At 39.7% G+C, this 15,218-nt stretch overlaps 1 protein-coding gene across 3 annotated transcripts in view; it reads left to right on the forward strand.

Moving 5' to 3' along the window:
- LOC103672570 (signal transducer and activator of transcription 5B) overlaps positions 1 to 15,218 on the forward strand; it is a 63,833-nt gene that overhangs the window by 25,755 nt on the left and 22,860 nt on the right. Inside the window, exon 2 of one of the 3 annotated variants that reach the window (XM_040640606.1) lies at positions 13,013 to 13,149. In XM_040640606.1, the coding sequence (XP_040496540.1) occupies positions 13,022 to 13,149 (128 nt within the window). In that variant the 5' untranslated portion in view covers positions 13,013 to 13,021. Of the gene's footprint in view, positions 1 to 12,953; positions 13,150 to 15,218 lie in introns of those variants that run through there. The other 2 variants (XM_008701285.2, XM_008701286.2) reach the window with 2 other exon arrangements.

Raw genomic sequence — 15,218 nt, forward strand, 5'->3', positions numbered from 1 at the left:
TTTTGGAAGGAAATCGCTGCTCTTTGCTTCTTCCTGTAACAGTGCAGCCTGTGAAAGAACATACACACCGTTATCCTGGCTGATGTCTTGGGGCGCAAGCTGTTAGTTAAGAGGCGGGAGTCTTTCACTGCCTCTGTTCTGTGGTGTAGGAATCAGCGTTCAAGTTCATAGTGCTAAGTTGTGTAGAGATATCCTTGTCGATCTGTAGCAAGGGAGGACATGTTTCTAGAAAAAGTAGTTCGTTTTCGCAAAAGTATTTGTATTGTATTGCAGAGTCCCAACGTTAATGCTATGGTAAATGTGCACAATTTTAATTCATCTCAATGTTGAACATCTTGGTGTAAGTAGTACCTCTTATACTGGATAACTTTTTTTCCTGAGAGGCCGAACATTTTGATTTTCTGAGACGTGAACTCTTATTTAAATGCCATTTCATGGGACGCCTGGGTGGCTCAGTCAGTTAAGCGTCTGCCTTCAGCTCAGGTCATGATCTCGGGGTCCTGGGATCAAGCCCCATGAAGGGCTTCCTGCTCAGTGGGGAGCCTGCTTCTCCCTCTCCCTCTGTCCCTCCCACCAACTCGTGTTCTCTCGTTGTCTCCTTCTCAAATAAATAAAACCTTTTTTAAAAATGTCATTTCATCTCAGAATTAGCTTCTTAATATACCTGCTACCCATTGTTGGACCATCTTTTCTACAGGACTTGTTTTACTGAAACACAGTGAGTATTATACCCCACACACTGATATTATTTTCAGAAAGCTGCAGTTGGGCTTCACAAATGGAATATCAGCCAGTGAGTAACAAAGGAACCAGCTGATGGGACAGCTCCCTCTTAAAGAGAGGATTTTAGTCTTCCATTATTTTAACCAAAACCTATTTAGGTTCATTTTTTATTTTGTTTTTTGAAATGATTTATATCCAAGTAACTGTAAGCAAAAAATGAAGTTGATTATGATTATTGGTAAATGCAGAGAACACAGCTACGTGAAAAGAGGGCAGAATACCGTGTTCTCCGTTTAGTTAGGGTTCACTGGATAGGTGTGCTTTTTCAATGTGTTAGTGGTTTCTCTCCCAGTATTTACTGTTGATAGTAAAGGTTGTTGGGTGAGCATTAGTGTTGATGTACAGAAAAGATACAGAGAGTAACGTAGGGAGAATTATCTCAGGGTTTCCTTAGCAAGATTTCCCTACAGTATTTCTTTTCTGTTCTTGGAAACTGGTCCGATTTGTTCAACCTTCCTGAGATACTGAAGAATCCCAGAGGGAGAGCAAGCCTTGCTTAGGCTCTGGGTATAGGTTCTTGGCACAAAATAAGTCGGTTTCAACATAACAGGAAGGCTTTCCCCCAGTACTGTTAGCCTAGGAGCAAAGTGAAGAACCGATGGCTAAGGCTTTCTGGGATCTGATCTTCTAACTATAATCTTCTGTGGCCTTGAATTTTTACCTTTGAACTATCAAAGGCCTTTACCTAGGCCAGTTGTGTACAGGTACCTCATTAGGGATAAAAGAGGTTTAGTTTTTGAAAAGCAATTCTTGCACTGCTATGAGTGGTGTTCTGTGTATTTCATTGTTTACAATTGGGACATGTTTGCAGGGACAGTTAGTCATATCAAGGATGAAAAAAGAGCCAAATATGAACCTAAGTATGTATTATTTCTTGTCTTGAAATATGACTTTCCCAAACATTCTTTTTTTTTCTTTTCTATTTTCCACATTTCTTTCAGAAGTATCAATAAAACCTCCTAAATTCAAACTCCATTACCCCTGAGATCACTAATCTTTAACCTGGTCTAAGTCCTTCCCCCCACCCCCATTGGTATTCTGAACTTTTTGGTATGAACGTTTTCAAACACACACAAAATAAGAGACTAGTATATAATGAATATCTATAAATTCATCCCTCAAGTCCAAAAATTACCAAAGTGGTGTTAATCTTTTTTCTTCTATTCTCCACAAACACACTTTTTTGTTTCTTCTGGACTTCAAAAAAATACTTCAGAATATATTTTTGTGCCGTTTACTTTTATACTACTTCTAGAAGAAGGGTTTATTGAACAAAAGAATAAAATGAACAGTTACTGAATGCAAGGCATTTTAAAGGATTTAAATGAAATGTAAATTAATTGTCTTGAACTGCTATTTGAAAACACATTATGTTGCTATATATTTGAAAGTGATAGAATTGGGGCACCTGGGTAGCTCAGTCGGTTAAGCGTCTGCCTTCTGCTCAGGTCATGATACCATGGTTCCGGGATTGAGTCTTGCATTGAACTCCCTGCTCAGCGGGGAGTCTGCTTCTCCCTCTGCCCCTCCCGCCTGCTCATGCTCTCGCCTCTCTCTCTCTCTCTCTCTCTCTCTCTCTCGCAAAAATAAATTTAAAAATCTTCAAAAAAAAGTAATAGGATTGTACTTCATTTTTAAAAAATGTTGATTCTGAGTGTTTACTATTTCATGCCCTACTTAAATCAAGACTACCTAATTTGTAAGAAAGTGTCATAACCTGGATATTGTCATGTGGGAAATATTTGTTTCTGTGTCTTTTGCATGTACCTTTATGGAACCATCCTGTGGGATGAATAGTACCAATTGCTCATGATCATTAAATTTATATTTCAATTTTTACATTTTAAACAAAATTTAGTAAATCAAAAACTGTAAAAAATTATACCAAAATGCCTTCACCTAAATGGAACAACTGTTTATAGTTCTCTTTGACCTTTCTCTGTTATTTGTCCTCTAACATGCATGTTGTGTACACTTTTCATTTAACATTCTTTTCTCTATATTTAAAAAAAAATGTATCTACATGGCCTTATATTTCCATATTGCCTTTATAGTTCATTTAAATTGTTGCACAATATTCCGATTAATGTGTTATAGTTTAAACCATCCTCCTGTTTTGAATTTCGGTTGTTTCTAGTTTCTTACTATCGTATATTATATGATCTAACTAATGGTTGTCCCTGGGAGTTGACCTAGTGCAGTGCTCTTCAAAGCAAATTTTTCCAAGTGAAAACTTAATACTGTAATTCTCAATGGCAAGAGGGAAGCTGTGAACTTCAATGAGGAAAATATTGGGAACATGTGTAGATTTATTAATAAATTGCCCTTTTTAAAAATCAAAACAGGAAGGAAGGGATTATCTTTCATCTAAATAGTACAGAAACTCGGTATATTGCAGTGGCTGAGGCATTTTTATTTCCTCAACCAAAGGATTCAAGCTATACAAAAATCACATTCTAGGATGAGTTGGTCTTGATTAACAGTATAGAATGGGTCCTGATATAAACCTTCATTAGAAATTCTGAGGCTAACATAGGGCTACCTGGCAGTCTCAGATCATTTCTTACTTTTCCATAATGCAGATGGTCATTATTTGTGGGCTACAGCAAATGTTTTTAGTTATCTGGAAAATGGTATTGATGTAGCTTCTTCCCAAATGGGTTGTTCAAGTTGCTTAATGGATTTGGGCACAGAGATAATGATAATGCACGTGTATTCAGGCTGTGGGCCAGCGTGGCATGAGGAGCCCAATTTGTATAACAATGTCCTACCGGCCTTAGCACAAAGTCTGAGAAGTCCAGATTTTTATGTACTGCCAGGGACTATTTCAAGATGAGGGTCAAACCTCTATTCTTACTGTTTTCTGTTATTTTTCTTTTTTGCAATTTTTGCCCTTGATTTTGATTTCGAAAAACCTTTAAATTACTTAAAAATTAAAAGGATGGAATAATGAACGCTCATGTACGCTTTGTCTACATTGACCAATTATTAACAGTTGTTACGTTTGCTTTATCACCCTCCCTACCCCCCCCCGTCTTTCCTTTGAAAGTCAGTAGCAGCCATCCTGACATTTTTTTTTACCCTTAAACACTTGCATCCACTAAGAACAAATCCCGTATAACCTCAGTGCCATTATCCATCTCAAGATATTTAACATGGACACAATAATATCCAGTATATAGGCTGTATTTAAATTTACTTTTAATTTAAAATTTTAATTTTTAATTGTCCCAGTAATGTCCTTTAGAGATGTAGTTTATTTTTTAAATTATGCTCTAGGTCGTTACCGTGTCTCTTTAGTCTCCTTTAATCTAGAATAGTTCCACATTTTTCTTTCTTTCTTAAGAGTTTATAATTTGGATTTGTCTGATTGTTCCATGAGTAGAGGTGAAACATTTAGTTTGTGTATTCTTTTCAGTAGATCACATTTGGAGGCATATGCAACAAGTCCCCCCTTATCCGCAGTTTCGCTTTCTGAGGTTTCAGTTACCCGTGGTCCTTCATATCATATCATCATCATATCATCAGAAGGTTAATAGTAGCCTACCACTAGATAACGATGCCTGCATCATTCACCTCAGCTCATCTCATCGTGCAGGCTTTACCATCACAGGACGAATGAGTGCGGTACAATAAGAGCGAAAGAGACCACATTCATATAACTTTTATTATGTGCATTGTTACAATTGTTCGATTTTATTTTTAGCTATTGTTTTTAATCTCTTACTGTGCCCAATTTATAAATTAAACTTTATTGTAGGTATGTACGTATAGGAAAAATGTACATATATAGGGTTCAGTACTGTCTGCGGTTTCAGGCATCTACTCAGGGGTCTTGGAACATATGCCCCACAGATAAGGGGCGACTACTGTAATGTCAGTTTGTTGCACGATTGGGGATGTTTGACTGTTTGGTTAAGGTGTTGTTCATCAGCTTTTCCACTGAAAATACACCTTTTCCCCTTTATGAATAATAGGTAATATGTGAGGTAATACTTTGAGAGTGTGTGAATATCCTGTTCCCCAGCGAGTACCACCCAATGGTTTTAGTGTTAGAGGCTATGATGATCCTTGTCTGAGTCTGCTCTCTTTATTTTTGAGGTTGTGGTTTTGGCTAAGATATTTTAGGTGAGAGTTTTAAATATATGATAATCCACTGGCTAAGACTTGATCTGTATATTTAGCAGATAGTCCCCTCCCCCCTTTCCTCCTCTCGCTCTCTACCTTCCCTCCACTCCCCCCCCCCCCCTTCCCTCTCTCTCTTCCCAAAGTAGTATGTAATGATTTGGCTGTGATGTGAAGATTTATGACTGATTGTCTTCCCAGAATATTATCATCTCTGTGTTGCCTGGGCAAATTTTTCCTTGTTTGTTTCTTTGTGAGCCAAATACTTTATTCTTTCTGTTCTCTTCTCATCTGTTTAATAACTTGATTTTGTTAGAGAATTGTCTTTCTGATTGCTTATAATATGGAACTATTCTAGATTAAAGGAGACTAAAGAGACACGGTGTAAAGTAGTGTTTAGAATTTTTTTTTTAAAGAGCAGATGGCTCTGGTATTGACCTACTTTTAGATGGGATAGTTTCACTCAAACCTTCTTACTTGATGTTAGGCCAGTTTTTATATGAGCAAAGTCTTAATCTATTATTATTGCTATTTAATATTTTTCTGTCCTTCCAGGTTCCTATTACTAGGTAACCACCAGCACTGAGTCTATGTAATAATGTTGGTATTGACAGCAGGTCAATAAACATAACCAAGGAACTTGCTCTTTATATTCTGACCAATCATTAAATGGTGCTGATGTGGTTAACAATTTTGAATCCTGGTTCTTTGCCCTAGACTTTTCAGATCAGAAGCAATGTTTATGTATCTTCTGTTTCATTTGCCAACTAGCCCAAGCCTTTGCCGAAATCAGAGCCTTGCCATATTAGATTTCTTTTTTTTTTTTTTTTAAGATTTTATTTATTTATTTGACAGAGAGACAGCCAGCGAGAGAGGGAACACAAGCAGGGGGAGTGGGAAAGGAAGAAGCAGGCTCCCAGCGGAGGAACCCGAGGTAGGGCTCCATCCGAGGACTCTGGGATCACGCCCTGAGCCGAAGGCAGACGCTTAATGACTGAGCATCCAGGCGCCCCGCCATATTAGATTTCTTATTCTAATTTCTTATTCTTTTTCTTTTTTTAAATTATGAAATATAACAAACATAGAAAAATGCAAAAAATAATATGACAAACCACCACAAAGTCCTCGGGACAGAGGCCTCCTGATACAGTTGTGGTCTGCCCAGATCCACTGTGGACAGTGCCCCTCAGTGGTATGGGACCTGGAGCAAATCTTTCACCCCAAAAAGAAACCCATACTTATTAAGAGTCCCTCCCCATTACTGCAGTCCTTGGTGACCACCAGCCTACTTTGTGTCTACGGGTTTGCCTGTTCTGGACATTTCATATAGTGGAACTTACAATACATAGCCTTTTGTGTCTGGCTTCTTTCATTTAGCATGTTTCAGTATTTTATTCCTATCTGTGTCTGAATAATATTCCATTTTATCCATTTTATTTTTCTGTTTATATCCATGTTATCCATCCATTCACTGATGGGCATTTGGGTTGTTTTTACTTCTTCGCTGTCATGAATAATGCTGCTTTGAACATTTGTGTACAAATTTTTGTGAACATATGCTTTCAGTTCCCTTAAGCATATACCTATGAGCGGAACTACTGGGTCATATAGTAACTCCATATTTAACCTTTTGAAGAATTGCCAGATTGTTTTCCAAACTTAGACCATTTTACAGTCTTATTTAATTTGCTGAGCCTCGATTTCCTCATCTATAAATTAGGGATAATAATAGTGCCTAGGGGCACCTGGGTGGCTCAGTTGTTAAGTGTCTGCCTTTGGCTCAGATCATGATACTGGGGTCCTAGGATCGAGCCCCACATCGGGCTCCCTGCTTGGCGGGAAGCCTGCTTCTCCCTCTCCTACTCTCCCTGCTTGTGTTCCCTCCTCGCTGTCTGTCTCTCTGTCAAATAAATAAATAAAATCTTAAAAAAATAGTGCCTACATCCTAGTATTTTTATGAGGATAAATGAGTAGATTCATAAAAGCACTTGCTATTATAAATAATATAATAGATATTCAGTAAGTGATAGTAAATAATAAATCTGGATGGTAGAAAATAACACTAATAAATGTTATTTTAATTCATTTTTTAATCATATTTCTGAAATTTATTTAAAAGATATTTATTTATTTATTTATTTGACAGAGAGAGAGAGAGTGCGTGCACAAGTAAAGTAGGCAGAGCGGCAGGCAGAGGGAGAGGGAGAGGGAGAGGCAGGCTCCCCGCTGAGCAAGGAGCCCGAGGCTGGACTCTATCCCAGGACCCTGGGATCATCACCTGAGCTGAAAGCAGGTGCTTAACCAACTGAATCACCCAGGTGCCCCTGAAATGCACTTTTATTTACTGGATGAATCAAAATATCTGTTGCTAATAATTCATACTTTAATTAGTAGGAGTCAGATATGTACTTGGAAGGAATAGGAAAAGGTACAGCTCCCTGCTAGCTTGGTCTTCTGTCAGAAGGGCACATTGGAATGGATGTTCTTTTTTTTTTTTTTTTTCCTTTTAAAGTTTAGTATACTTAGACAGTCTTGCTCTTTTTACACTACCCTTCACAATTCTTGGCTCTCATTCAGAGGCGCAAGAACAGCCCTCCCAGTGCTTTCCCACCACCCTCCATCCATTCTCGTTTATAGAATACCGTCTGCCAGTAAAATTGACTAAGAAATGGGAATTCCCATCTTTTAAAAGGAAGGTAAAGTTTATACTGCAGGATATTGGTTAAGGAGAAGGGTAGCAAGAGCTCTTTATGGAGGGTTGACTTTGGAAAGGTTTATTGAAGTGAGTTAAGATTGGAAATGGGAAGAAGGAAGCCGACTTTGTAAGTTTAAGGCTGTAGAAGTCAGGATAATACTGAACACGTACGATGAACCAGGCACCGTTGTAAGCGTTTACACACGTTAACTTAGTTTTTACAACTCCCCAAGGGTCGTATTATTAGCACCATTTTACGAATAAGGGAACTGAGGCACAAAGGTGTAAGCAGTTAAATCTTACAGAACTCTATGTAGGAGAGTTCACCATTATCTCCAAAACTTGAACCTCACTTTAGAGACTTTGGTTCTAGGGTGGTGGTTGTGGTGGAATGGAGAGTACAAGTTACAAAATGCTTTACATTATGCACACGAGTCCAGTGAAACAAATCACTACACACGTTTTATTTTATTTTTAAGATTATTTATTTATTTATTTGACAGAGAGAGAGACAGCCAGCGAGAGAGGGAACACAAGCAGGGGGAGTGGGAGAGGAAGAAGCAGGCTCCTAGCGGTGGAGCCTGATGTGGGACTCGATCCCGGAACGCCGGGATCACGCCCTGAGCCAAAGGCAGACGCCTAATGACTGTGCTACCCAGGCGCCCCCCACTACACACATTTTATACCCCCCATTCACCCCCTCAAGCTAGAATTCATTTACTCAGCGTACATGCATTGGGAGCTTTCTATTGTCATGTACTCTATACTTCCCCCACAGTTTAGCTGTGCCATGACTTTGGTCACAGTGTTCTAGAAGTCTTCAGAGAGTGATGTTTTTCTTTTCTTTCTTATCTTTTTTTTTTTTTAAGATTTAATTTACTTATTTGAGAGAGAAAGAGAGCAGGAGCAGGGGGAGGGGCAGAGGGAGAGGGGCAAGCAGACTCCCTGCTGAGCAGGGAGCCCATATGCGGGGCTTGATCCCTGGACCCTGAGATCATGACCTGAGCTAAAGTCAGATGTTTAACCAATGGAGCCATCCAGGTGCCCCTAGAGTGATGTTTTTCTTTTTTTTTTTTTTAAAAGATTTATTTATTTATTTATTTGACAGAGATAGAGACAGCCAGCAAGAGAGGGAACACAAGCAGGGGGAGTGGGAGAGGAAGAAGCAGGCTCATAGCAGAGGAGCCTGATGTGGGGCTCGATCCCATAAGGCCGGGATCACGCCCTGAGCCGAAGGCAGACACTCAACCGCTGTGCCACCCAGGCGCCCCAGAGTGATGTTTTTCTTGACAAAGTTTTATATTTTACTTTTAAAAGAGAAAGCATCTAATAAGAACGTATTTATTATTGAGGCAAGAATATTCCGAAATCCCACCCACTCCTATCATTTATTTAATGGACATTCAGTTTTATGGTTTTCAATAAGCCTGTAACATTATGAGCTTAGACTTTGGAACTTTTTTTTAAGCAAGTGCCTGAAGGTCTGCTTTGTTCGAGACTCCTAGGATATATCTGGATATATAAGGTTGATTTCAGCACCTGAGGCTTTCAGAGACTACAGCATTCTGCGTCCAGGGCTGGTTTAGGTTGTTTGGAATGCTTATGAACACTAAGAATGCAACTAAGCAAAGCTCAGCTGGTTCTCATCTCTGGCTAAAAATAAGATTGTGCATCCATTTCCCAGTCTTTAGAGAAGCCCCTGTGACGATTTACCAAAGATACAAACCACTTCCTTGTCAGAACATCACGCGTTGGAGATGGAGGTGCCTGTAAATGAGCAAAAGAAAGTGTGGAGGACAGAGGTGCAGGTACTCCGTGTGTGGAGTGTAGCATTAATGGCAGGATGAACACTGGTGAGAAAGGACAGGGACTCAGCTCATGCCAGGCGTAGGCATAGCTTAATGATGGGTGTGAGGAGTTTGGGCGTGTATGAGGGAAAGCACTACTTAGGTTCTAGCTTCTGTTGATACAGTGGGGGGTGGCATGGGTTTTTTTCTCCAAATTGCATATTTTCAATTGTTACATGATAATTTCAGTAACTCATTTCATGTTCCACGTGTATATAATTCTTAGTTAAAAAGTAAAAGTAAAATGATTCTGTACTCTTTATTGTACTTTTATTTTACATTTTTGATTAGCAGTAGGCAAAATCTACTTTCCAGCTCTATCAAAAGCACTTTTATGAGTGAAGTTAAAATAATTTGTATTTTTCAAAATTAGGTGCTTACCACCTTATATTTACCAGCTATTCTTCAGATGGCATTTTAGAAAATAACTACTACAACATGTTCATATTTAGAACCATAAAAAATATTTTGACAAATTCTCAGAGTTCAGCATTCTACTCTGTGATAAAAACTAATATAAACTTAAGACAAAATAGTGTGACTTTTTTTTTTTTTTTTTAAGATTTATTTATTTGAGGGGCACCTGGGTGGCTCAGTTGGCTAAGCGACTGCCTTCGGCTGGGGTCATGATCCCGGGGTCCTGGGATTGAGCCCCGCATCGGGCTCCCTGCTCAGCGGGGAGCCTGCTTCTCCCTCTCCATCTGCCGCTCCCTCTGCCTGTGCTCTCCTGCTCTCTCTCTCTGTCAAATAAATAAAAAATAAAATCTTTAAAAAAAGATTGATTTATTTGAGGGAGCGCGTACATGAGTGCGTGAGCTGGGGGAGGGGCAAAAGGAGGGGGAGAGAGAATCCCAAGCCGACTCTGCACTAAGTGCGGAGCCTGACATAGAGCTCAGTCCCATGACCCATGAGATCATGACCTGAGCCGAAATCAAGAGTCAGATGCTTAAGCAACCGAGCCACCTAGGGGCCCCATAGTGTGGCATTTATATAGTACCCCTACATATATGGCATATTACCATAGTACTTTTTTCTTAAAGCAATTTTAGACAGCTGTAGTATGCTCAACCAGCAGGACATGTGAAATATTTACCAAATATGGATTTATTCACTAGCAAATACGTCTTGATAACCTACCATGGCAAGCCACTGGACTAGGCATTAGGGACACAGTAATAAATGTGTTCCCTTCACTCAGTGTTCTTAGAGTTCAGTGGGGAAGATAAACAAAAATAAAGTAACGAAAACGAAAAATGACAAAGTGTGGCATGTTATTTTTTAAAAAGATTTTATTTGTTTATTTGCGAGAGTGAGCGAGAGAGAGCACAGGTGGGGGGAGCAGCAGAGGGAGAGGGAGAAGCAAACTCCCTGCTGAGCAGGGGAGCCCAACCTGGACACAGGGCTCCATTCCCGGCCTCCAGGATCATGACCTGAGCCAAAGGCAGCCATTTAACCGACTGAGCCACCCAGGCGCTCTGTGGCATATGTTATTAAGGAACAAATAGACTATTGTTAATACAGACTCATCCAAATTGTAAAAATCTGTTCCATTTTCTTGCCTTGGTACTTCATACTGATACCTTGTTCCATAATAACTTTGAAAAGAGCTGATGGATTTGACCAAATTGTGTGTATGCATTTATTTATTCAGCAACAATAAAAAATTTACAAATGCTTATGTGCCAGGCACTGTTCTGGGCCCAAGAGAAAGGGTGAACAGAGCAAAGTGATTGTGTTCATGGTGATTTTACCCTAGTGAGAAGTCAGTAAACAAATATAAATGTCAGGAAGTGATAAATGATGTGAAGAAAAGTCAAGTAGACCAAGAGGTTACAATGTGACCAGAATACAATGTTCTTTGCTCGGACTGAGGGATCTCTGAGGAGATAAATGTTTTCCCACAGTTTTCCTTTTGTCTCTTGGGTCAGGTCAGTTAATGAATGCAGGATTCAAGACAATTTTTGTATCTGTTGGTATTGTTCATATAATCATTAAAACAGCTACGGTGAGGTCCTGCTCATTTCCAATTCCTTACCACTAAAAGAGATGAATACCTGAATTATGTTCCTCAGTCCTTCATTTGTTCTTCCATACACGTAACTGCTTAAGCATCTCCACCGACCCTCCTTTTACCTTTTATCCAAAAAACATGCCTTGGTATCTGTTCCAATTTTCCAGAATATTGGGATATGATTCATTTAATTAAAAATTATATTGTACAATTAAATGTCTTACAGATGTTAGATTATAATGTGCGTTTGCTTCTGGAGAGAGCTCTTTTATCCAAGCCTTTCTCCTAGTACACTCTCAGCCATTGAAATTTGATGTCTTGGATGATCTTACGGTGATCCCAGCCTTAATGCCCAAAAGCCCTAAATAAAATTGTACACTGCTCAAGTGTTCTATAACATTGCACAAGTCTAAAATAGGTAACTGGCACCCACCCCATACCTCATTGTTGGCTAACTGACTTGTCCCATAAATAGCTCAGTGTTACACGATCAGAGAACTACAACTAACAGAGAGAAGGGATTTTTGTTTCCCAACACACATGTGTAGTCTTTGGTAGTCAACAAAATCAAGATCTGATTTAGTGGACCCTAATTGTAACATAGTTAAGAGAATGGTGCAAATCAGTAGCCAGATCATTTTGGATGGGTTTCAAGTCAGCCCTGCCTTCCACCAAATTCTACATAATGGATCCTAGTATTAGAGCAAGATTCAGTTTTGGTACCCTCTTTGTACATGAAAGTAATGTTGCTCTCACAATCAGGTTGATCCCAGAGAGTTTCTGCCAACTGATTTAAAAATTCTCAGGTAAATCTGAGAAGGCATCATGGTAGTTATATAAAACTTTTTCTAGAATCAAGAGCATGTTTTAAAAACCTACCTACTATTGGAATATAATGGTTCTTGTTTCTAACTCTTAGCTGGAATGTATTGTTTTTATGTCGGAGATTTCTTTTTTTTAAAAGATTTTATTTGTCGGAGAGAGAGAGACAGAGAGAGCGCGCGCGAGTGCACACAAGCAAGGGGAGCGACAGGCAGAGGGAGAAGCAGTCTCCCTGCTGAGCAAGAAGCCTGATGTGGGACTCATCCCAGGACCGTGGGATCATGACCCGAGCCGAAGGCAGACGCCTAAACGATTGAGCCACCCAGGCACCCCATTTTGAAACATTTTAAAGCTTAAATTCAGTTCAAGAATACTGATCTTTAGGGGCGCCTGGGTGGTTCAGTTGTTAAGCATCTGCCTTCGGCTCAGGGCGTGATCCCAGCTGTTATGGGATCGAGCCCCACATCGGGCTCCTCCGCTGGGAGCCTGCATCTTCCTCTCCCCCTCCTCCTGCTTGTGTTCCCTCTCTCGCTGGCTGTCTATCTCTGTCAAATAAATAAATAAAATCTTTAAAAAAAAAAAAAAAAAGAATACCGATCTTTATTCTGCCAAAAAGGGCTTAAAAGCATTTATCTCTAGGTTTTTTAACCGTGAATATTTTTTATTCTAGTGTATTTAAAGGGGGAGGGAAAAAACCCCCACCCAAACCACTGATCGTTTGGTTGATAGATTGAAACCATGGCTGTGTGGATACAAGCCCAGCAGCTCCAAGGCGATGCACTTCATCAGATGCAAGCATTATATGGTCAGCATTTCCCCATTGAGGTGCGACATTATTTATCCCAATGGATTGAAAGCCAAGCGTGGTAAGTGAACACAGTTTTTTCTATCATATTTAGTGAAGCACAAGCATATTAAAGTTTGATTGGAAAGATAACATGATGGAGACCTTAAAAGTTGTACATTTTTAAAAAATGATGTGACCCATGAAAAGTTATTTAGCCCTAGCTTAGATTTTAGGGAGATAGGATTTTTTCCTATTTTATTATTTTTTTCTTATTCCCCTTTAATAGTAAATTCTGGCTAAAAGCATTAGATCATTGCTGCTAATAAAAAACAGTTGACAAATATGTTTTGAGTGCCTATAGGGTGTAGAGTTCATATGAACAGAGTAAAGCCCTTGTTTACAAAGAATTTAGTGCTTAATGGGGCAGCTAAGGTATGCATATGCATATCATTTAGTAAAATGTATTATTAACAAAGCTAACAATGGACACATTGGTGTTTTCAAATTTATATATACACAGAAAGACCAAAAAACAATACACCAAAATATTAACAATTACGTTCTTGGTGGCAGATTTAACAAGTGTGTTTTTACTTTTATTTTCCAAATTACTGTTTATATACTCAGAGGAAAAATTATTTTTAAATTATTTCAGAGTTAGTATAATGCAGTAGATTGACAACAGAGCTTTTGGATGGACATTACTGTGCACCAGGCTTGGGGCCTGCCCTGCTCAGGGCCTGGGAGCATGTTGGGTGGCCGCCAGCCAGCCTGTCCTTCTGATCTGACAGGCTCATCAGCTGCTTCAGGCCTCCATGGGGGTGGCGGGGGTGGCGGGGGTGGAGGGGGCGGTCGGGGCGGATGGAGTGGGGTCCGCCCTGGCGGAGCCCAGGACAAGCGGCCCCTGTGCGGCTGTCCGAGCAGGCCTGTGTACCTGTCAGTAATGTCGCCTTGCAGTAATTGCATTCTGGTCGGAAGCTAGAGAGCACCAAAGGAAGGCAATTTTCTGGGCAATTTAAAAAATCTCAGCCTCGTGTAATGAAGTGAGAAAAAACTGAGCTAAACATAAGCACATCAGCTGCACCTTGCTTAGCGCTTTTCCATTTTCTTTTCTGTTTTAATGATTTGAAGAGTTCAGAAAAAACATTAGTAGGAGGTTTCTGGTGATTTAAAATTTCAGTTAGTAGATTCCCCATGTAGTTTCTTACCAAACGAATGTTAAAAGACTTGTGTTGATATCAAGGAAAACCTGAATTTTGTTTAGCTTGGTTTTCTTAAGAACATAAAGATTTTAATTTAAAAAAATGTTCAGTTCTTCATGTTTAAGCTAAGAAAGGCTTTTTTCCCCCCTTTTTAAGTAAAGAATTAAGTTTTCCAGTGCCAGAACCAGTACTTGACTTCCGTGAGTTTTGCAGAGACTGGATACTCTCAAGAGTGGGCTCCTCAGATGAGGAACATCATTGCCAGTGGAAACAGAGGTGCAGGGCTGCCCTTCATCCCTCCCAGGCTTTTATTTAATACATACTTTATGTAGTACAGAGAGGCTACATATTTAAAATTTGGCTTTCTCTGCTGCCTTCTCAGAGTACAGACGTGGGCATAATTATCTGCTGAACTACATTATCATCAGTGTTTGGCACACCTGCTTGTGCCTTTGTTTGAAATTAGTTGCTAACTGACTTCAGGGGTGTAGAGGTGCAGCCTTCTAGCTACCACTAGATCTCTTGTTTGGCTCCAGACCTGGTCAGCAGTAATTGAATGTTATTTCAATCTGACAGCTGTTTGGTTTCTTCAGTGAGCTGAGTTAAGCAATTTAATACTGCCCAATGGCAATTGTTGCCTAAACGGTTGGGGAAGAGAGTTGGCGAGGGGAGTGGGGCAAGGAGGTAAGGAAGGAATAAAGAAGAGAAGGAAGAGAGGGAAGGAGGGCAACTGTCCATCTTCTGCCACCAGTTCAGTGGCTCTGAATTAATGCAAAGTCCGTAGAGTGGTTTCTCTGCATCCCTGGAAGAGTTAGCGTTGCCTGTAGGTCCCAGATCTGCAACTAGTGACTTGTATAAACACTTGCAGCCACCTTCTGTCTTAATATCTCATTTCCAGGTTCTTTAGAAATAGCAGTTAATTGTTGTCCCACCTGTCTTTACTTAA

The sequence above is a fragment of the Ursus maritimus genome, unplaced genomic scaffold (genome assembly GCF_017311325.1).
Source record: "Ursus maritimus isolate PB19 unplaced genomic scaffold, ASM1731132v1 scaffold_24, whole genome shotgun sequence".
Classification (NCBI taxonomy): domain Eukaryota; kingdom Metazoa; phylum Chordata; class Mammalia; order Carnivora; family Ursidae; genus Ursus; species Ursus maritimus.